The sequence below is a fragment of the Pygocentrus nattereri genome, chromosome 19 (assembly GCF_015220715.1).
Source record: "Pygocentrus nattereri isolate fPygNat1 chromosome 19, fPygNat1.pri, whole genome shotgun sequence".
Lineage (NCBI taxonomy): Eukaryota > Metazoa > Chordata > Actinopteri > Characiformes > Serrasalmidae > Pygocentrus > Pygocentrus nattereri.
Window position 1 is genome coordinate 36833890 of NC_051229.1, and position 22850 is coordinate 36856739.

General features: G+C 40.4%; 1 protein-coding gene across 13 annotated transcripts in view; it reads left to right on the forward strand.

The window, feature by feature from the left end:
- The window catches only part of dock10 (dedicator of cytokinesis 10), a 189944-nt gene that overhangs the window by 95809 nt on the left and 71285 nt on the right, over positions 1 to 22850 (forward strand). For all 13 annotated transcript variants that reach the window (XM_017691862.2, XM_017691865.2, XM_017691860.2 and 10 more), the window contains 13 exons: positions 2309 to 2381; positions 3682 to 3819; positions 10092 to 10226; positions 11229 to 11415; positions 14056 to 14141; positions 14234 to 14317; positions 14727 to 14879; positions 17205 to 17459; positions 19589 to 19711; positions 21029 to 21111; positions 21393 to 21515; positions 21614 to 21693; positions 22634 to 22818. In XM_017691862.2, the coding sequence (XP_017547351.1) occupies positions 2309 to 2381; positions 3682 to 3819; positions 10092 to 10226; positions 11229 to 11415; positions 14056 to 14141; positions 14234 to 14317; positions 14727 to 14879; positions 17205 to 17459; positions 19589 to 19711; positions 21029 to 21111; positions 21393 to 21515; positions 21614 to 21693; positions 22634 to 22818 (1705 nt within the window). The remainder of the gene's footprint in view (positions 1 to 2308; positions 2382 to 3681; positions 3820 to 10091; positions 10227 to 11228; positions 11416 to 14055; positions 14142 to 14233; positions 14318 to 14726; positions 14880 to 17204; positions 17460 to 19588; positions 19712 to 21028; positions 21112 to 21392; positions 21516 to 21613; positions 21694 to 22633; positions 22819 to 22850) is intronic.

Sequence of the window (22850 nt, forward strand, 5' to 3'; positions counted from 1 at the left end):
GGAAATGGTGCATGGCAGCTAATGCAATGAGCAACTCTCTCTCTCTCTCATCTTCCGCTCTCCTTCACTTTCTTCTCCATTGTTTTGACTAATGATGATGGATGGCAGAGCACCCTCACTTTGTCTCCTTCTATGTTGCTCTCTCTTCCCTTTTCACTCTGGCCGCTCTTCTTCTTTGTTGACCGTTAAGTCTGGTTTATACTTCTGCCAACATGTGCAGGCATTGAGAGCAGATGTTCCCAAAAGCTCAGGGCTGTCCAGACATATTTCAGACTTATTAAAGGGCCCAAATCATGAAAAATGAGATTTGTTTATTTTTAAAAATGAAGTCTATACAGTCTGTATACGAAAACTAAACTGCAAAAACAGGCTCTTTTGAAGTAATTGTGTTTGTGATGTCACAGCGAATCAGAACAAGACTCATTTGCATGCGTCAGTTTTAAAGGCACAGTAGCATCAGTCTTTTTAATGCACACCCACAACACTACCAGATAGGTAGGCTACATTCACATTACCAGGTTGAAGTGGCACAAGTCTGATTTTTTGCCCTAATGTGACTCAGATCTGATCTTTTCAAACCCAACCTGAGCCACTTCCATATGTGGTCCTAGATCGGATTCGTATGGGATTCGTGGCCATGCGACAATGTGTTGCTCAGATCAGAATTCATGTGCTTTTTTTCCACTGTACGTGCGCCATCATTCAGTGTTACTCTGGCAGCAGCACCAAACAGACATTAAAGCCTGTAAACGGCGGAAAAGCAGCTCATCTCACCTTTTTCTCCTCCGTCTGGCTCTAATAATGAAGCTGAGAGCTGATCAGAGTTAATGATCTTCTCAGCGAAGCTCGTTCTGCTCGTTAGTTTGTGCTGATGATGCAGTGATTCAGTCACGTGACATTATTGAGTCATGAGGGTCATTTCAGGACGCCGGTTCGTCACATTAAGGCCAGATTTGAATCACTTACCTAAACGAGTGTGAACCATCGTGTCAGAGAGATCAGATCTGAGCAAAAAATTGTGTGAAATGTGGATGTAGGCTAAGTGTTAGTTTCCCAGGGTTCTGTTCCACAGATTTGCACAACATGTATATTTCATAGATCTGCAAAATGACAGCATGCTTTATTATCTTATATAGATATTAAAGGATGAGTGAATTTTAGGTTAATTGTTAGAAATTGTGTGGAAGGTACAGAGCCTTCAGTCCAAACCACATTTAAGTGGAAGATGAGATATTTTATAGTGATTTGAATCTGATGATTAGCTGTTTACTAAGCCTGCAGTCTTTTTTTTTTTTTGCTGAATGGAAAAACTGTTTTATCATTTTTTTTTAGTTTGTGTAATAAAAAAAATAGAAACAGAAACAAATCATAAAGGCAGTTTTATTTTTTCCATGCAGAATATGAATCACATGGAATTCATTATGTAAACTCTCTCTCTCTCTCTCTCTCTCTCTGTCTCCCTCTCTCTCTCTCTCTCTCTCTCTCTCTCTCTGTCTCCCTCTCTCCCCTCTCTTTCTGTCTCTCTCTTTCTTTCTACCTCTCTTTTTCTTTCTATCTCTCTTTCTGTCTCTCTGTATCTCTTTCTATCGCTCTCTCTCACTCTCTCACTCTGTCTCTCTCTCTTTCTGTATCTCTCTCTTTCTATCTCTCTCTATCTCTCTCTCTATATATCTCTCTCTTTCTCTATCTCTCTCTCTCTCTCTCTATATCTCTCTTTCTATCTCCCTCACTCTCTCTCACTCTGGCTCTCTCTCTCTCTCTGTATCTCTCTCTTACTCTATCTCTCTCTCTCTCTGTATCTCTCTTTCTCTATCTCCCTCACTCTCTCTCACTCTGGCTCTCTCTCTCTCTCTCTGTATCTCTCTCTTTCTCTCTCTCTCTCTCTCTCTCTCTCTCTCTCTCTCTCTCTGTATCTCTCTTTCTATCTCCCTCACTCTCTCTCACTCTGGCTCTCTCTCTCTCTCTCTCTCTCTCTCTCTCTCTTTCTGTCGCTCTCTCTCACTCTGTCTCTCTCTGTCTCTCTCTCTTTCTGTATCTCTCTTCATATCTCTCTCTCTCTCTCTCTCTCTCTATCTCTCTCTTTCTCTCTCTCTCTCTCTGTATCTCTCTTTCTATCTCCCTCACTCTCTCTCACTCTGGCTCTCTCTCTCTTTCTCTCTCTGTATCTCTCTCTCTCTCTCTGTCTCTCTCTCTCTCTCTCTCTCTCTCTCTCTTTCTCTCTCTGTATCTCTCTCTCTCTCTCTGTCTCTCTCTCTCTCTCTCTCTCTCTCTCTCTCTCTCTCTCTGTATCTCTCTCTCTCTCTCACAGAAAATTGTACAAGGCTCAGAAGTTGCCCTCCCACTCATTCGAGATTGACCATGAAGATGTGGATAAGGATGAGGTCAGCGTTTATGCCGCACGTCCAGCACACGCCCTCCTGCTTTCAGCACACTTCTAAATCACTTCTCCAGATCGTGGAAAAACATGTAACACAAAGCTCAGAAGAAAACGTGTGCAGGACTTGACTTAAGTGAACAGGACCTGTGGAATCCTCCTCACTAGAACTGTAACAGTACAACACAGAGCAGTACAGTACAATGTGTTGTACAGAGCATTTTCAGATTCAATACGATTCTCGATTCTGATTGTTCTTGATTATTCGGACTCTTCTGTTCGTCCACACGTCCAGTTTTGATCGTTCACAGTGATCTTCACAAAAGATTGTCAATGAGAGGAGAGTAAGGAGCGAACTGGCCTTACAGATTTACAGATTTACATTTAGAGTGCTGTATTGAAAATTTTACTCACTTGTCACACAATTAGTTTTACAATATAGACTCATTAGAATCCCCTATGATTTTATGGACTGAGCGCTCAGCAAAGATTCCAGTGGATTTTGTCTGTTTTCAAACAAACCGCAGAGATTGACCCAGGTTATATTTAATCCCATGATATAAAATAAACTGAAGAAATGACCCTGGTTATATTATTATCATGCTATAAAATAAACTGGAGGAATGACTCAAGTTATATTAATCCCATGCTATAAAATGAACTATAGAGATAAACAAGGCTATATTAATCCTGTGCTATAAAATATGTAGAAATAACCCAGGTTATATTAATCCTACGATAAAAAAGAGCTGCAGAAATGACCCGGGTTGTATTAATCCCATGCAGTAAAATTAAAATATTCTACAGAAAAGGAGTTTTCACAGTATATGTCAGGTATGGAGGCCCTCAAAAAAGCTTCTACCTGTGTTCTCTGTGGCTTAAATCAATATGTACAAATATTAAAATGTAAACGTTCAGAAAAAGTTTATTTGGCCTTGTTGGTTATAATTTCTGTAAATTAAGACTGTACAATAATGACAAGAATAAGAACAGACTAAATTCATGCTTAAGATACACAAGGTTGAATAAACGTTTTGCTGCCGAGCGTATCGAGTAGACCCTCTTATCTCTGTAAAATATTCTTAGATTTCTTATCCTGTATGAATTAATACCAGGCGTCCCGTGATAGTGACCTTACCCCACCTTCACCACGTAACACTGACAGCACCCCATAGTACTTTAATGTTCACACCTTCTGTCTCAACTCAGCCGCACCCTGACACATCTGATCATTTCCTGGCCATTAAGAGTGTGACCGCTCTCCCATAATGGCCCATTTAAAGATCTCTTTTCCTTTTTTTCCGCAGGACACAACATCGCTGTCATCGTCCAAAGGTGGAGGGGGTGGCGGCGGCAGTGGAGGGGCCGGGATCGGTGTCTTTAAGTCTGGCTGGCTCTACAAAGGCAATTTCAACAGCACGGTCAACAACAGCATCACTGTTCGGGTGAGAGCGCCAGCCAAAGGCTTCATTCACTGACCACTCAGCTGGTCATACTAATTATCTAATCACCTCTCAGCGAGACTACAGATCTAGAGTTAGTGCCCCTCACCCCCCCCCCCCCCCACCCCCCACTTTTACCCAAAGAAACATGTTCATTTCTGCACCACTGCTATTTTACACTGTTTATAAATACAAGCTTCTCTTTACATTAGATTTCAATAAATATGGTGCAACATTACAAAAGAATTGTTATATTAACTTACATTATAGGGCTCATAGCCTATATTTTGTCTTTTCCACTTACAGCATTTGCATGGTTTTACCAAAAACTGTCCCATTTCATCCTTACATGACCATTTTTCAACCATTCTTTATCCATTAGAATTAAACAGGTTGCTTTTGTTATTGTGCCTTTATGTAAATGAGCAACATAAAGGCACAATGTCTGATTGAACATAAATGTCACGTACATCGAAAAAAAAATGATCTTGAAATGTACTGTAAACATCTCAAATATTTTATTTTGAGATTGATAAAAGAGCAAAAGTTTATTTAACTCATTTCTGGACATTTTATTACTTCTAAATATGTTTCCTTTTAAATAATATGTTATTTTATCTGGTAAGTGTCTAATTTTATTACCAAATCATTTCAAGAAATAATCCTGGGACAGAACACACTTTATGGACTTCAAAATGTCCAAAAATAAGTTTATTAACTGTGTAATATTTATTGCAACCATCTTACAATAATAACTGTTAAACATTTTTAGGATGATTTCACTTGCCAAGATATCATTTTAGGCATTTTAATGCATTTATTGCATAATAACTCAAATTTTTCAAGCTTGCAAAGTCGCTGCAGTGTCTTTTCTTCTTTGACATTGTTTTGACATTTTGGTATTGTTTACTTTGAGGCTAAATCAACAAGTGAGTATGAAAATATTTATTCAGGAAGTTAATATAATGGCCCAAATCCTGGCCCTGTTAACTCTATTTAGATCAAATTTAGTACTTTTATCTATTACTGTGAGATAATGAAGTTGCCTTTTTGTACATGTGATTGGCCTGTATTGCACTCAGAGCTGAAATACTCCTTCAGTGTAAGTGGGTGGGATTAAACAGTATGCAGGTATACACAGTATCTCACAAAAGTGCACCCCTCACATTTCTGCAAATATTTTATAATATCTTCATGGGACGACACTATAGAAATGAAACTTGGATTTACTGTCCTCTGAAAAGAACTTAACACACAGCCATTAGTGTCTGAATAGCTGGCAACACAAGTGAGTCCACCTCACAGTGAACATGTCCAAATTGTGATCAAAGTGTCAATATTTAGTGTGACTACAGTTATTATCTAGCACTGCCGGAACCCTCTTGGGCTTGGAATTCACTAGAGCTTCCACTCCTCCATGATAATATCACGGAGCTGGTGGATGTTAGACACCTTGCGCCTCTCCTCCTCCTGCTTGAGGATGCCCCACAGGCTCAGTTGGGTTTAGGGTTTGGCCAGTCCATTACCTTTTCCTCAGCAATGCAGTTGTCATCTTGGAGGTGTGTTTGAGATCGTTATCGAGTTGGAAAACTGCCATGCGGCGTAGTTTCCAAAGGGAGGGGATCATGCTCTGCTTCCGAATGTCACAGTACATGTCAGAATTCACCTTTCCCTCAATGAACTGCAGCTCCCCAGTGCCAGCAACCCTCATGCAGCTCCAGACCGTGATGCTACCACCACCATGCTTGACTGTAGGCACCACACCAGGGCACCGCCACTGAGCCAAACATGTTTATCTTGGTCTCGTCAGACCACAGGACATGGTTCCAGTAATCCATGTTCTTGGGCTGCTTTTCTTCAGCAAACAGTTTGTGAGCTTTCTTGTGCATCAGCTTCAGACGAACTTCTGGGATGACAGAAATACAGACCGAGTTGATACATTGTGTGGCTTATGGTCTGAGCACTGACAGGCTGTCTTTCCTCTTCTTCATCCTCTGCAGCAATGCTGGCTGCACTCATGCCTGTTTTTTGAAGCCAAACTCTGCATATGGTGCTGAACATGTGGACTCAACTTCTTTGGTCGACCCTGGTGAGGCCTGTCCCGAGTGGAACCTGTGCTGGAAAACTGCTGTATGACCTTGGGCACTGTGCTATAGCTCCATTTCAGGGTTTTAGCAGTCTTCTTATAGACTAGGCGTCTTTGTGGAGAGCAACATTTCTATTTCTAATATCCTCAGAGAGGTCTTTGCCATGATGTGCCATGTTGAATATCCAGTGGCCAGTATGAGAGAATTGTACCCAAAACACCAAATTTAACAGCCTTGCTCCCCATTCACACCTGTAACCGTGTAGCTCTAACGAGTCACATGACACCAGGGAGGAACAATGACACAATTGGGCAATACTGTGCACAATTTGGACATGTTCACTGTGAGGTGGACTACACTTGTGTTGCCACAAGATGTACACTGACTACTTTAAGTTATATCTAAGTTTCATTTCTGTAGTGTCGTCCCATGAAATGATAAAATAAAATGTTAATAATCTCACTTTTGTGAGATACTGTATATATATATATATATATATATATATATATATACACATAAGTTGGTGACCACAAAATCAACAAGTTCAAAACAATTTTTGCAGCTTAGTTTCAATATATGGACGTATATTCAGCATTATATTTTTCAACAATGTTTACTTACTACATCAAACTTTTTTATTTAAAAAGAATCGAGGTAAAATAATTTTTCTGCCCTCATCCAGGGTTCTCTTATGCCTCCAGCTAATTCTACACACTTTCTCTGGATAAATCACCAGAACATATTAGCCAGCAAGCAAGCAAAGTTTATTTATATAGGGCTTTTTACAACATGTGTTGTCACAAAGCAGCTTTACAGAACAATCAGTATTACAGAAAGAAAACGAAAGAGAAAATCTGGGTCGAGCATCCCCAGTGGCGACAGTGGCAAGGAAAAACTCCCTAACAGCAAGAGGGAGAAACCTTGAGAGGAACCAAGACTCAGAAGGGGAACCCATCCTCCTCTGGTCGACACCAGACAGCAAACATTGTAGTATCAATTTTAGTACAAAGCGGGAAAAACAGGAGTAATGATTAGTAATCTGTGATTAGTAATTAGTAGTAATGATAGAGGAACATTTCTGGTGCCGGTCCCAAGCCCGGATAAATGGTGAGGGTTGCGTCAGGAAGGGCATCCGGCGTAAAACTTGTGCCAAAACTATCATGCGGAAGAAAGTAGAGGAGGCAGTGGATAGGGCAAGATGGAGGCAGATGATCCGCTGTGGCGACCCCTAAAGGGAGCAGCCGAAAGAAGAAGAAGATAGAGGAACATTACTTAAAAGCCAGTAACCAATAAGCAGTCATTGTAAAACCTCGTAACGCAGCTTTACAGTTGTTATTTGTAGAAGCACATTTGTATTTCCATTATGCCGAACCCCACGTTCAGTGGTGTGATTGGTTTACTGGAAAAGCATTTAGTGTGGCTTTGTGTCTGAACTGATAGCGATGTGGTCAGGAGCAGTGCACAACCACTAGTGACAAGGACTTAGTTTCACTCTTAGTTTCACACATTTTCTACTCTATAAACTCCCTTTCCTGAGTAGATTCACCTCAGCCAAGTTTAGAGTTGAGGCTCTAATGGTGACCTTGTAGCAGTAGAGCCTCACAGCTTGCTAGTCCAGCATTGCCTATACCAGGGGTCAGCAACATGCAGCTCCGCAGCTGCATGCAGCTATTTTACTGCCCTGTTGCGGCTCCACAGCAGAATTAGAGTTTTAGGTCAATTAAAAAATAAAATAATCCTCCTTTACAGTAAAATAAAGCTCTGCTGATCATTCAACACAGTTTAACAATAAACGGTCTTAAACGCTGGAGCTGATGTAGAACTGCTCATTCACCCTTTAACCCTGAAGACGAGCGCAGCCTGCTGGTCACCATACCAGCACAAACAACAATCTCGTCTAGCTATTAGCTAACAAAATGGCAAAGAGAGAGATTTAAGACAAGCATTGTTAATTTAGAGACAGATGGACGTATTTGCGTTTATAAACACTCCAGCTGGTTTCCTGATGGGTTTAAACGATTAACGAGAAACTGATCAACACTAAAAAGTCGTGAAGATGAAGTCAGCTTCTTCACATTTTCCCGTTTCACCTTAAATGGTGCTGCAGTTACATTATAGCACTATTTAAGGTGGAACTTGCAATTGAAGCTGGCGAATGTAATAATAAATAAAATAAAAAGTTGAAAGTTGAGAGACATTTTGCAAGAAACTGTTCTCATTTTGAGGAAAAATGTTCTGCTGGAGATGTGGAAAAAGCAGCTAGAGCTGAGCTTAAGCTTAAACCAGATACTATTTATAGCCTATACTAATACATTGTAGCTCCAAAGGTGGCTCGAGTTTAGTTGAAGGGACAAAACAGCTTGGGTTACCTAAACTGTACCCTGAAGGACTGTCAGAGCCTTTTCAGACTTTTAACTCCACATTTGCTTGAATAGACTGAATAGACACCGTAGCCAAGCGAGCTTCTTTTGATATGGTTCTGGAGAATCAGGAGGAGCTCTCTGTTCACACTGCTAAATACTTGTAAGAAGATCAGAATGCATGGATAAAGATGCACAGACTTCCTGTCACTGCATAGATACGTTTGGAAGAATAAAGCGAGGCCTAAAACAGCACAGCTGCCAACTTAGCAAGAAGAGTTTGAGGTTAACACATCTGACAAAGCCTGGGTGTTGGTTAACTGAGATCATGATCAAGCTAGCCTGGTGTTTTTTTTACTTTAAAATGCAGTTTTAAAGTGATTCACTGCTCTAAATATAAATCTAAAACCAATCTGGAAATCTAGCTCTGAAATCTAAACATGCCATTTGCTGCAGCATAGCCCTTGTTTTTCTGCTCTTTGATTAATGTTTTTTGCATTTTTATAAACAGAGCTCTATAAATAAGGCTCTATGTTTTTAAAAAAAAAGCATCTTATATAAAATATAATATTGAGTAACAGCATTTTTAAAAGGCTATTTATTTTTGTGTTGAAACTCTTCAAACTCATGCATTCATGAGCTCCTGCTGGTGTGGGTTCATGAATCTTTCTTCTCTTTGAATAATGCAAACAAATGCTATGTGTTTGCTAATAGCACCCCTATTGGAGGAACTTGAGACTGTTACATGTGCTTGAGTAAACGAGTGAGTTCCAAAAATGTCGACGTGATTAATGTTTAAATATTTAATGTACATATTTTAAAAAAGAAGTTGTCTTCCATATATTTCCAAGAAAATGAGTCCTGCCTAGTTTTGTGTCCGTTTTATTTCCCAGCATGACGATTATCATCTCTGAAGCATCATCACTGATATCTGATTGCATCACCATTATCTCCCAGACCTACATTCATTTTTACATGACCATTTTTCAACCATTCTTTATCCCTTAGACTTAAACTGGTTGTTTTTGTTATTGTACCTTTATGCAAACGAGCTCTGTTTTGATTGGCCTGTATTGTGACTCATTCAGAAAGCCTATTCCTGGTATTCCATAAATAATACCTTCATTGAAAAAAGTAATCTGAAATGTAGTCGAAATATTTCATTTTGAGATTGTTAAAAGAACATAAGTTTATTTAACATATTTCTTGGCATTTTTTACTTTTACAAGTCATTTCAAGAAATAATGCATGGAAATCAAACTTAAAAGACTTACACACACAAAAAAAATCTAGAAATAGGTTAATTAGTTGTAGAACAACAGTCTTATATTGATAAGTATTACATATTTAGACTGGATTTAAGATGATTTCATTGCCACAATATCATTTTAGGCATTTTAATGCATGGACTGGATAATAACTCACGTTTTTCCTGCATGCAAATTCATTGCCTTGTTTTTTTTGTTGTTTTTATGTGTCATTGTTTCTACATTTTGGTGCTGTTTACTTTGAGGCTAATGACCACACAAGTGTGCAAATATTCATTCAGTATTTACAGACTTAACATAATGGCCCAAGTCTTGGCTCTGTTATCTCTCTTCAGACCAAATCTAGTTGTTATAACTATTTCTATGAGATAAAGAAGTCGCCTTAGTGAATGCTCTGAAACATCAACTGTGTTGTATAACAGCTTGTAAGAAATGCAAATGTTTCATTGCCAACAATAGTTTGAGAACCATTTGACTGTTGCCCTGTGTGTGAACGCTATTGACCTTTTTTGACATTCACAGCTTTTCACCCCGTTCCTGCTTTTGCTCGTGTTTTGCAGTCATTTAAGAGAAGATATTTTCAGCTGACTCAGCTAACGGACAACTCCTACATCATGAACTTCTACAAAGACGAGAAAATCTCAAAGGAACCTAAAGGTTGCATATTTCTGGACTCATGCACAGGGGTAGTTCAGGTCAGTACTGGACATTTTAGCCAAGTCAATCCAGAATATCCAATAGAATCGCCACGTGTTTCGATTGCAGTGGTAAAAGTTCAGTTTAATCTGAATGTGCCCGAAGCATCTGGTCCTTTACCCAGCTTGAAAAATGACCCACATGACTAGAAAGTCATTCTAATAGATGGCACTGCGCACTTGATTCAGCACCTGCCCATTGACTTCTGGTGTAAGTGAATTTCAAGTCAACAGGTATTCTGTATACAGATGTATCAGGTAGTAATTAGGTTGGAATCTACGGAACTGTTCCTTTAAAGGTCCGGTTTAGGGATGATATCTGGTAGGGCTAAACGATTTGGGGAAAATATCTAATTGCGATTTTTCTGACCTTATCCCAAATTCAGTATAAATGCAATTATTTTCTATAAGCTCATTTCTGAGCCAGTTGTTTTGGCCAAGAACACTGAGTGTGTCAGACTGCAAATGGTTGTGATGTCACATATACAGAACATGGGTGTTTTGTTGCTTCTGATTAGTGTCACTCTTCTGCAGTCAGTTCAAAGACTCTGTGTTATTAGGTTAAATGTCCTCATTTAAAACGTAAGACAACATTGTTAAGAATGTATTCTATAATAAGCATTGCAATTTCGGGGGTCACCTGAGTGGCCATCTGTAGCCGGGAGTCTTAGAGAGCACAATTGGCCTTGCTGTCTCTGGGTGGGTAGAGGTGTCTGTTATCCTCCGATTGTGTTCAGCTGTCCAATGACGTTGCATGAGCGGCAGTTTGAAAAGATGCGGTGGCGCTTCACAAGTCTCGGAAGGATGTCTGTGCTGCCTTCGCCCTCCTAGCGTTGGTAATATCGTGTGATTGGGGGAGTCCTAACTAGTGGGTGGAATTAGAGACGACTAAATTGGGGAAAAAATTGGGTAAATAAATGTGATTTTGATATAAACGTTATGAATATTTATGCCATAATGTCCAATGTGCTTAAAATGCTCTTACTGGGTTTCACGTCACAGAACAACCGGCTGAGGAAGCACGCCTTTGAGCTGAAGATGAATGAGGTGACGTACTTTGTCCTTGCAGCGGAGAGCGAGCAGGACATGGAGGACTGGATCAATACGCTGAACCGTATCCTCCAGATAAGCCCGCCCGAGGGTCCAGCTCTGGACCGCAAAAGCATGGACCTGACCGACACCAAGCACGGTGAGTCTGGAACTTTTGGTCCAATATTTTTACAACAGGTGCAAAACTCAGTCTCATCCTCACGTAGCGGTTGAAGTGTTTTTACCATGAAATAATAAATGTATTTAAAGTAACATTGTGCTGTGAGGCTTGTGAGGGTTACTTTAGAAATGCAGTTTAGTACAGATTAACCGATGAAACTATAATCTGTAACATAATCCAAAAGATTACCTTGTTAAAGTAGTGGAGTCTGATTGCTTCCTATGACTTTTGGATTGCTCGTGTTTTTAAAAGTCATAGAAAGTGAAAAGGCTGAATCTCAAATGGCTCCTTATTCCCTATATATTGCTACATCAGTTATGACATATTGGATTCTTCACCAAAATCGTGCTCAGAAGGAAACTGTGCTGAATTCCTAATCGCTCACTTTTAGAAGTTATGAACTTTTTGCAAGCCAAAAATCTATATTTTAATCAATCAGCCAACCTTTATTTTAAGTGATACTTTTTTAATCCCATAAACGGGGAAATTCCACCTCCGCATTTAACCCATCCGTGAAGTGAAAGACCAAATACACACACTAGGGGGCAGTGAGCACAATTGCCCGGAGCGGTAGGCAGCCCTATCCACAGCGCCTGGGGAGCAATTGGGGGTTAGGTGTCTTGCTCAAGGACACCTCAGTCATGGACTTTGGCACTGGGGATCGAACCGGCAACCTTCCAGTAATAGGGCCAGTTCCCTAACCTCCAGCCCACAACTGCCCATTTTACCATTGAAGAGTGTTGAGTGTGATGCTCATTTATGTTGTAGCCGTGCAAGTTAAACAGGGATTGAAAAAACTAAATTTATCAACTAAAACAAAACATTGGCAAGATAAGAGGAGTTATAAAGAAATAACAATAAAAGAAATATAAGAAATATGCATAAAATAGCCAAAAAAAAGAAAAGTAAAAGAATTAAATAAGATAATAAGCAATAAGAAACAAACAAAAAAAACTTAAAAGCTAAATTCTTTGATAAAATAGTCAAATAAAATAGAACAGTAAAGGAATTAACAGCTAATAAAACAGTTGCAGGCTGAATGGAGGCAGTTACAGATTAAAAGTTAAAATGGTTGAGTGACACCAGGGAGCAGAGCTTTAGAGTTTCCTGTAGTGTTTTCCAGTCTGCTGGTGCACTGCAGCTAAAATCAGATTCCCCAGTTCAGTGAAAGCTCTCAGAACCTGACACATAATCCAGTTATTAGAGCAGGTCTAATCAGCACCATTATTTAACTTAGATTTGCACTATGTAGGCAGTAGTGAGCCATTTGAGATTCTGCCATGCTAAAGCTAATTTCAACAGGACATTTTTAAACAAGGCAAAGAGGAAAACTGAGCTGTTCAGAAATGCACAGCATATGTGGCGAAATAGTGGACAAATCTTTTGACGAGTTGCTAAGACAAAACCAGCAGCTTGGTTGTTACCATGCCAACCACAGAATCAACAGAATCAAGCAGTGGGTACAGTATGCAAGAGTATGCAAGAGTAGCTTTAATGTAAGTCCTGCTAGTATTTACTCTTTTTATACCTGATTACTGCAGAAAACAGTTACCGGTTTATCTCCATTACATGTTACTCTTACTGCTGCTGTCGGAACAAAACCTGGTATCTCCTTTTTTGTTGTTGAAAATTTCTGTTGCCTTTTACATTGTATGTAAATTTCATGAAGAATGGACCAACAGTAATAGCCCAGAATTACTTGGAAAACATTCTGGTTCCATTGACTTACATTAAGAGTAAAATAGTTACCATTTAGGAGGTCTGAGGTTTTCTTCTGACAGCAGCGATATATTCCACTACTACTAAGTTTACATGTTAACATTGCATATTAATGAGCCTTCTTATGTTTATAAACCTCCATCATTAATCATTTTTATCACTAACAGAGATAAAATGTCCTGTACAAAACAAAACGTCTCCTTTGCGACGTAATACATTGCTGCTTTTTTTTCTGGACCACTCCAACTCATCCCAAAGGTATTGGATGGAGCTCCATCACTCCAGAGGATGCAGTTCCACTCTATGCAATTGAGCACCATCAGCCATGAGAAAGAAAAGAAAAGCACTAATCTGATAGAATAGGACGCTGGAGCAGTTACACATGAGCTGAAGATCACCATGTCTAATGCCAAGCGTGGGCAAGAGGTATAAAGCCCCTCAGCATTGGGCTGTAGAGCAGTGGAACTTTTCTGGAATGATGGAGCTCCATCCAATACATTTGGGATGAGTTAAAGGGATCAAGAATTGAACATCCAATATCAGTACCTGACCTCACTAATGCTGAAATCCTCACAGCAATGTTCAACATCTAGGGTAAGGCCTTCCCAGAAGAGTTGAGGCTGTTACTGCAGAAAGGGGGTAACTCACTTTTAATACCCTTAATTTCAGAAGAAACGCAGGAGTCTACAAAAATGTGAATTAGTGTATCTGAATGCACTAATTAGAGCTGTCCAGATACTTTTGGAGACGTGGTAGCTGTCTCTTGTGATGCTAAAAACCTAAAGAGACCTAACCTTTGTCATTGTTAAGGTTGAATAGTGCTGTACTCATCAATTTGAATGATTTGTTTGAATTGTAATGTTGTATGTAAAATTAATCTGTTTTCCTGCAATCTTTCAGATGTTTTTGATCTCTCCTTGAATCACGTTTGTGTCCCTGAAAATGATGAACTTACGGAAAATGGGATCAATCCCGAATTAGCTAAGGTAACTTTTAGGTCCAGATGAGCCACTGACAGCCATCTTATACTAATAACATGTCCGATGACGCTGCTAACCGGTCTTTGTTTGTCTATCAGTACATCACTGAAACCGAGGATTTGGTGAGAGCAGCCCGAAGAGAAGAGAGGCTGAACCTGTTCTCTCTAGACCCTGACACTCCTGTACGTTTCTCGTCATCCACAAATGCCTCCAGTTACCCTAGAAAGCCCCTTTATGATCCTTACATAATCAAGCAACACTTAAGCTCAGAGTCACATTTATACACAGATCGCTGTTGTCGGAAGAAAGTCTCCAAAATGGTAACTTTACAAGAGAAGGAAAAAACTTACTTTACTTTTAATGTAAGTCAATGGAACCAGATTTTTTTCCAGTTCATTTCGTGCCGTTTCTTTTGGTCCATTCTTTATAAAATTTACACACAATGTAAAGAATAACAGGCATTTTCAGATTATGCCAAAAACTGAAAAATGACAAAAAGTGAGAGGTTTTCCTCCAACAGCAGCATGACACACTCAATTAAGAAAGCTCTGCCCTGAGTGCAGTCCTGAGGATCAATTTTGTCTGTTGTAGGTTTTGAGGAGCCCGAGGGGGGGATGTGGAGAACCATCACCCATCTGTCCCTTCAAGGAGAAGCTAGGGAGGGCACTGATGATCTACTGCTGCTCCCTCAACCTCACACTGCAGGGCTGTGTGAACGAGACCGAGACGGAGCCTGTCACTAATGTGAGACACAGAATTAGGCACACATATGTGTATACGTCTTTAATGAGAAAATGAAACAGTAACTCAGTATTAGTCAATGCTTGTGTGTGTTTACATATTGGTATTGAAAAACATGGTGTTCTGAGCCTCAGAGTGATGTGTGGAAGAAAGGTTGTCCTAATTGCTCTAAATAGTTGCTCACTTACTCTAAATATTGACTAAGATGTCAAAATACACACACACACACACACACACACACACATATATCTTCTAAGCCACTTATCTTTCTGGGTCATGGGGGGTGCTGGAGCCTATCCCGCAGTCACTGGGTGGAAGGCAGGATACACCCTGGACAGGTCACCATTCCTTTGCATGGCAAAATAGTGACATATTAAGTTAAAATAATGTAAAGACATTCTGTGTCAAAACTACTGTATCTAAATCATTTTTAATGGAATGTTTTGTTGTGTAATACTGGGTGAACCTGGTCTTGAACAGTGACACTCTTGGTGTTCATGGCTCCCAGATCAGCAGCCAGGTTGCACCAACTGAACATAAGTTCAGTCGTAGCCTAGTTTAAACATAAACTGCCACTACGTTCAAGTTTGCGAGCTACTAGAATTTAACTGGTTGCACCAACGTAGCTTTAAGTCAGAACTCCATAGGTACACATACCCTATAGTAGCTGTAAGTTCTGCCATTAAAATCAGTTAAATGGCTGGTGGATTTGATAGAAACGAAAGAAAGAAAAGAAAATTTGCAATAAAATAAAATGCACCTCCGTTTGCGTCAGCGACCCTGCAGGACAGATTACACCTATTTTCGTTGATTGGAGATAGAAAAGATCACTGACCTCCTGCCTCAGATTAACACAACACAGACAGTAACGAAGCCCCGAGTCCTACTTTGTGCCCGGCACTGAGTTGTTTTACTACAGGATCGTTCCAGAACCTGGTGGGCGACTCTGTTCAAGTGCTCAAGTCAACTGTGTGCAGAGCAAGAAGAGCAGCTCCATCAGTGGCCAGGTTGTGTGTGACGCTGGCCTTATTCTCGTAGAATATGTGGCACAGATTATTTAAAAAATATAACTATCATAGCTGACATCATCCATCCATCCATTTTCTAAGCCGCTTCTCCGTCAGGGTCGCGGGGGGTGCTGGAGCCTATCCCAGCAGTCTTCGGGCGGAAGGCAGGATACACCCTGGATGGGCCGCCAGTAGCTGACATCACCTTTCTGGCATTCATCAGATTCGAATAGCAGTTACGTTGGCAACAGCTTCGCTAACATTACAGGCCGTTCATTGATAAAGTGCTGTTAAAATATTGTGCACAAGAGCCCGGGTAGAACATCGGAACAATTCCAGCAGCACAACAGAATAAACACACATGCAAGAGATGGACGCTAACTTCCACTGACTAGCATCATGTTGAGTGATTTGGGGGAGAAGGGGGGGCCATCTTACCCACCCAGAGAGTGAGGACAGTCGTGCTCTCTTGGACTCTTGTAGCATCACCAGGGATCGAACTCACGTTCTCCTGATGACAGAGCCAGCTCTTAGACAGTTACACCACTCGTGAACCCCTGGGTGGCACTTCTGAATGTGAGGTTTAGGATGGACTTTGCACTCCAACTTAAGTTTAAACTACCCAGCTGGTGAAACTGCCTGCAGATCCTTGTGTACCTGCCCAGGGATGACAGTTAAACAGGAAAAATTAGCGGAACTGGCAAAACTGACACATTTACAGAAATGTGTATTAATGTTAATTTTCCCTGTAAATCTAAAGTGAATAAACATAAACATGTCAGACTTGCCTTTAGTCGGCTTTAATAGTCATGCCTTTCTTTGAGAGCACTTTCTAGACTGGCCACCTGACCGTCTGAGTGCTCTGTTGTTTCTGTAGCCTGCAAGATCGGAATTCGTGTGTTGTTAATATTTATTTAAGATACTCAGATATAAGTTTAACTTTTTTTTTGCTAATTATGATATGATTTAGATCATTTTATTGGGCTATTCAGAAGTTTCTTTGCACATATGTGCCTGCACTGGGCTGGTTAACTGCCCACTCCCACATGCCACACCACATAGCCGCATGCAACAAAATATTGTGGTGTGTCCCGCAGGAGTGCAGGCCTCTACCGTCTACCCCAACATGTAAATGTAGCATTAGTTGGTATAGATTCTGCACATATTTGAATTGTGCTATTCTGATATTGACTTACATATTTCAGTTCTGAAGATTTAAACCTGCTATATACGCCAGTTCAGCCAGTTCAGGTTTATAGTGCAGTTGCTGTGTTTAAAAGAATTGCCGTGTTTTTTTGTTAATCTGAGCCCATCTGTTTAGATCGAGCCCTTCTTTGTGACCGTGGCGCTGCTGGACATGCGAGAGAACAGGAAGGTTTCGGCCGACTTTCATGTGGACTTAAACCACGAGGCCGTGCGGAAAATGCTCTGCGGTTCGGGGAGTCCTGGAGGTCAGGGGACGCCCGGAGGTCACAGCGGGCCGCAGGAAAATGGCCTGAAGTCTCCTGTGGAGAAGAGAAGCGGAGATTGCCAGCTCAGTCAGGAACTGGAGACCTGGCTATGCTATCCAAAACAGGTATCAGTGGAGCTGTATACGGTAATATTGGCAGATATTGATAGATAATGAGTATTATATGAGGCCTATATAATAGTAATGTCTTTATCGTCAAGTGGTTTTTAGCTGTTTAATTCTATTTTGTGTGTTTTACTCATGATATCCAGGACCTGACAGTTGCCTGCATTGTGTATCGTATACTGACTGTTTCGGATTTTCTTGAAAGAGCATCTTAAAACCCATAAAAAACTACAGAAGAGCACACAGGTGACAAATTGAAGGGAAAAAATACATAAAACATCTCAGGAGGTGTTGGGCCACAAGAACATCTTTAATGGGCCTCAGGATAGATTCTGCAAATCACTGGAACTGTACTGAATAGATGAAACATTGTTCTTTCAAAAGATATTCCCTCAGTTGGTGGTTTGATGATGGGATGGTGGTGGAGAATGTGAGCATGCACGCTTTAGTTTCTTCCATACCAGCTCAACTGGGTTGAGATCTGGTGACTGTAAAGGCCAAAGCATATGATTTACATCATTTTTGTCCTCATCTGACCATTCGGTCCTATCTCTTTTCTTATTTTTACCCCTACCCCTTGTCATCTTGCCCCTTGGACCTGAGCTACAAGGGGCAGGGGTTGAAATCTTCCTCTGAAATGGGACCCTCAAATAAAAAGAGCATCACTTCATTAACAGCTACTAGCGCTGCTCTGTAGGTGACCCTGCCCGTCTGCAGTGACAGCAGAGGAGGGGAAAGTTCAGCTCCTCACTGCTGGACTTTAGTTACATTTAGGGAATCGTATGCCTTTGAAGAGGGGGGCAATTATTTATTATCACCCACTCCTAATTCTTATATGAGTATAATGAGAAGCTGAAGTCAGATGTTCACCAGATTCTTGTTTGAATTTTCACATTCCACCTTAAATGGAGCAGCAATCACATTCTGGCACTTGAGGTGTTAGAACTGCTGGGCTGTTTAAGGTGGAACGGGAAAGTTAGCTAGATAGCTATCGAGACATTAGCTTACTATTAGCAATTGTTTATGCTGTTAATTGGTATGAAGAAAAGGACCATAATGCACTGAAATGACATCAAACTGAGATAATACAGTGGTTAGCATAATTTTTAAATGAGAAAATTCTCACATTTGTGGGTTTCTTTGGTCGCTCGTGCAGCCATATATTTGTTTTTTCTTTTTCTCACATCACTCTGTTTGGAGTTTCTGGAAAACCTCCATTTGGAGGCTCATGTAGTCCTAACACTTCGCCCCACCCCTCTATCTCAACAAAAATTGGGACACCCTACTCCTAGGCGTGAACACACAAAACAGAGGGCTAAGGGCTCAGTGGTAGGGGCGAGGGGTGAAATGGGATTGGGCCTTTGTGTTCTGTGAATGGGGAGGAAGAGACCACTCACATCAGTATAGAACTGTTCCATCATACGATAAAGGTGATCAGTCAGGTGTACAGAGCCCTCTAAGGAGACAAGCAGATCCAAACCATGTTAGCAAAATGCCTCCCACAGCTTAAGAGTCGGCGGACCCCCGCACTATAGACTAATCTGATGGCATCACCTTTTTCAACATCCCTGTAATCCAGTATCCTCTTAGAAGATCATTTCTGCACTGAAGATCATTTATGCACCGCAACCCTTCTGTAGTATCCCTCTTTTTCACTCGTTTTTTGTAGTTTGTCCACCGTCTTGAGCCTATTTCCTTTCTGGAAATGTTTGTGTCTGGTTAACCTTCACAATAAGGTTGTGAAAAGTTTCCTTTGGTATCATTTTAAAAGAAGAAAACAAGCTAGATTGTTTTTCTTTTAGCAACACTCAGTAATATTGTGTTCATTAACTTTATTCTATCCTGAAATATCCTCAGATACTGTGATATATTCTGAAAATACTGTGATTTTGAACTTTTCAGGGTCACTCAGCATCTGGTGCTACAGCTGAAGTGACTTGGTTTTGACGGTTTGATTAGAAGGACTGTTTTCCAGCAGATGCAGGAAACATTGTGGTGGTTTATCTTTTCATCTGAACAGCATTTCTGTTTGTGTGTGTGTGTGTGTGTGTGTGTGTGTGTGTGTGTGTGTGTGTGTGTGTGTGTGTGTGTGTGTCTGTGTCTGTGTGTTTACGTCTTTGTGCCTCTAGGCTATCTTCTCCATCACAAATCCTCATACAGATATCGTCATGGTGGCCCGCATAGAGAAAGTGCTGATGGGAAATATTACCAATGGGACGGAGCCCTACATTAAAAACACAGACAACAGCAAGGTAGCGTCTGATTACATCTCTACTTCCGGCCGTCCTTTAAGACATCTGGCTAAAGGTGGGCGATACAGCAAAAACGAAACATCATAATATCTGACATTTACACAGTGTGTCATAATATTTTGTTTCTGAAGTTTGTGCCACTTTTAAAAAGGCTTAGAAGTATCAAATTTTCCATCAAAACACAGCAAAAGTTACCAAATTGCAGGAAATCTGTGTTTTGGTGGTGACATTTCTTAATGTTTTACACTGGTTTTCAGACTTTGGGACACATTTAATTCAAAACAATGGGATCTAACTGCTCACCATGTGGCCATGAGGGACAGGGATGCAGCCTCACTTCCTCTAAAATGCAGGGGTGGGGCTAAAATAAGGCTCCACCCACAGACTAAAATTCAGTTTTTGTTGGTTACCTGAAAACATGGGACAGCATTTTTAAAATGGTTAAAAACACAGGATCAATATAAATATTTCAATTTCCCTTTTAAAGAAATGATCTTTATAAAAACAACACACTTTAAAAGGTTGACTCAAATGTGATATAGTGGCTTAAAAGTATGTTTGCGAAGTGTTAATGTTGCAGCTGAGTGAATGAAAAGCTTGGAGTTATGCTGAGAACCTCTGCCAGCTTTCATTTCCTTCTTTCATATTTTTAATTTACCCAGGTTTAAAGATAGACCACAGTTCTGCAAACTAAAAAGAGAGCATGCTTCTCTGGCTTAGAGTTCTGCACTCAACCATTTGCCTTCATTTCCTTCCCATTCGGGGAGATTCATTCGGACCGCATCATGAATTTCCCATGTTTGCTAGATAGTGCTTAACAGGAACGTTGTCCTGCGTGCTTTTTTCCATGTTCCCCCATACATTCCCCACATTTTATGGAACAGAACTATAGAGAGGCGACTAATGCTGCAGAACAGAGGCTCTTTTTAGTTCCTCCAAAGTTGCAGAGAACATGGCTTCGTTTGTGTTTTTCTACCTAAAAGGTTCCAGAAGGAGTATCTTGTAAACTCCTTTTTTAAGTGCTTCATCACTGAGAGGACAGATGGTTTTAGAAATGACCTAGAATGCCCCCGTCTCCCTTTTTGTGGAACCCTGGCTTTTGTTCGACTCGTCTAAATGGATCCCCCAGACTCTAGTGCTGCCACCGGCCAAGACTCAGACACCTTGCTTTGATTTAAACTCGCGCTCATTATCTAGGTCAAAGCGAAAGAATTCTCTGGCTTCTTTCCAAGTTATAAACACCAGAGCGTTTTTTTTTTTCTTTGATATCCACTATCGCAGTATTTTATCCTTCCTTTATGTTATTTTCTTTCCTAGACGGTTCAGAAGATGCTCAAATCCAACAAGCAGTTCTGCAGCAAGCTGGGAAAGTACCGCATGCCTTTTGCATGGTCCGTAAGGTGAGTAGGATCTTCTGGAACTCTCTCTCTACAGGTTTAAATCTCATCATCACACAGGCCTTCAAAGCCCCACTCACAAATCACTGCAACTCAGCGAACATTTTTGGTAGAGAAACAAAAATGCTACAAAACCAAAACCACCAAAATCTAGGACTGCATAAGTATCATGTTCTCTGTTAGTAAACCTGAATGTAGTCTGTAATTCTTGACTGAAGATTTAACCCATTAAATCAGAGGCTTATTGTTTAACAAACCATTCTTTCTCTTTTTCACTCCCTCAGGTCAGTATTTAAGGATAACCAAGGCACAGTGGACAGGGAGTCCCGTTTCTCTCCCCTCTTCAAGCAGGAGAGCAATAAGATCTCCACTGAGGACCTACTGAAGCTCATCACAGAGTACAGGAGGTACGGCAAAGATGAAAAGACCTTAGCATCACTATAGATAAGCAGCATGTCCCTAATACCTGTTGAGTGAGCGAAATGGTGCATTCTTGGTTCTTCAGGGCAGAGAAGACCAGCAAGCTGCAGACCATACCCGGCAGCCTGGAGATCAGTGTGGACTGTGTCCCATTGGAGCATCCCAGTAAGGCTCAGTGATGCAACAGCATACTGACAGTAAATGCTTGACCTAAGGGACATTCAGATGACGGCTTATTTAATGCCTCATGCTCAAAAAGAAGTTTTAGAGATTTGTTAATGCATTTAATTGATGACCATTGCAGTAAATAAAGATTTTAAAACTGGCATATATAATAGCAAATAGGTCATTTCTGGAAGACGACATTTAAAAAGGAGTTACAATAAAATTACACACTGCTAAATGCTTCAAACAAAATCTTAGCAAGTGAAAACTTAAAATCTTAGATATAGTCAATAGATATTTGTCATTATGAGACTAGGAGAATTTAACTTATTTCCAGACATTCTTTCCTTGTTTTAAGTCATTTTATCTTATGGAAGTGTCTAATTCTATTGGCAGATCTTTTCCTAGTTTTAAGTACTATTTCTCATTATTTCTATAATAAGTAAAATGATATGCTACTGGGATAAGACATTTTGAGTCGTGTGAACGCCCCTTTAAAGTGATAGTGTGCAAAAAATGTACCTAATTGAAGCAATCTTATCCCAAATGCAGTCGTTCAGCCACATGTATTGTGTCTGAAGTTTGCTTCTGTAGTTTTAATGAAGCTCATCGAAGATTAGATCGTGCCAGATAGCATGGGGCTAACTCATCATACCCTCCCCTCAGTTATTCAGCAATCTCTAATAGACTTTTGATGATTATGTGGTTTCTGACACTGTATGACACACTGTTGCCTATAAACATGGATGAAAGTACATCAGCATAGCTAGACACAGTAGCGTTCTTCAGCGAGCCTGAATTTTATTTGTACTTTTCCACTTTTTATAGATAACATTCAGTGCTAACTGGTGGGATATTAGCTTCGTGTAATTCATTTATAGAGTGCTGTGTAAATATTTCAATATTAAAATAATGTAAACTTTGTGTTTGTTCCCTTCAGACTGCGTCACGTCCTCCTATGTTCCCCTGAAGCCGTTCGAGGAGTGTGGTCTGCACGCTCTCACGGTGGAGGTGGACGAGTTCCAGGATTCAGCGAAGTTTGCCCAGCCTTATAGAGTTTACAAGAACCACATATATGTCTACCCTAAACATCTCAAATACGACAGCCAGAAGAGCTTTGCAAAGGTGGGTCTGCTGACCATCAACTGAAACAGCCT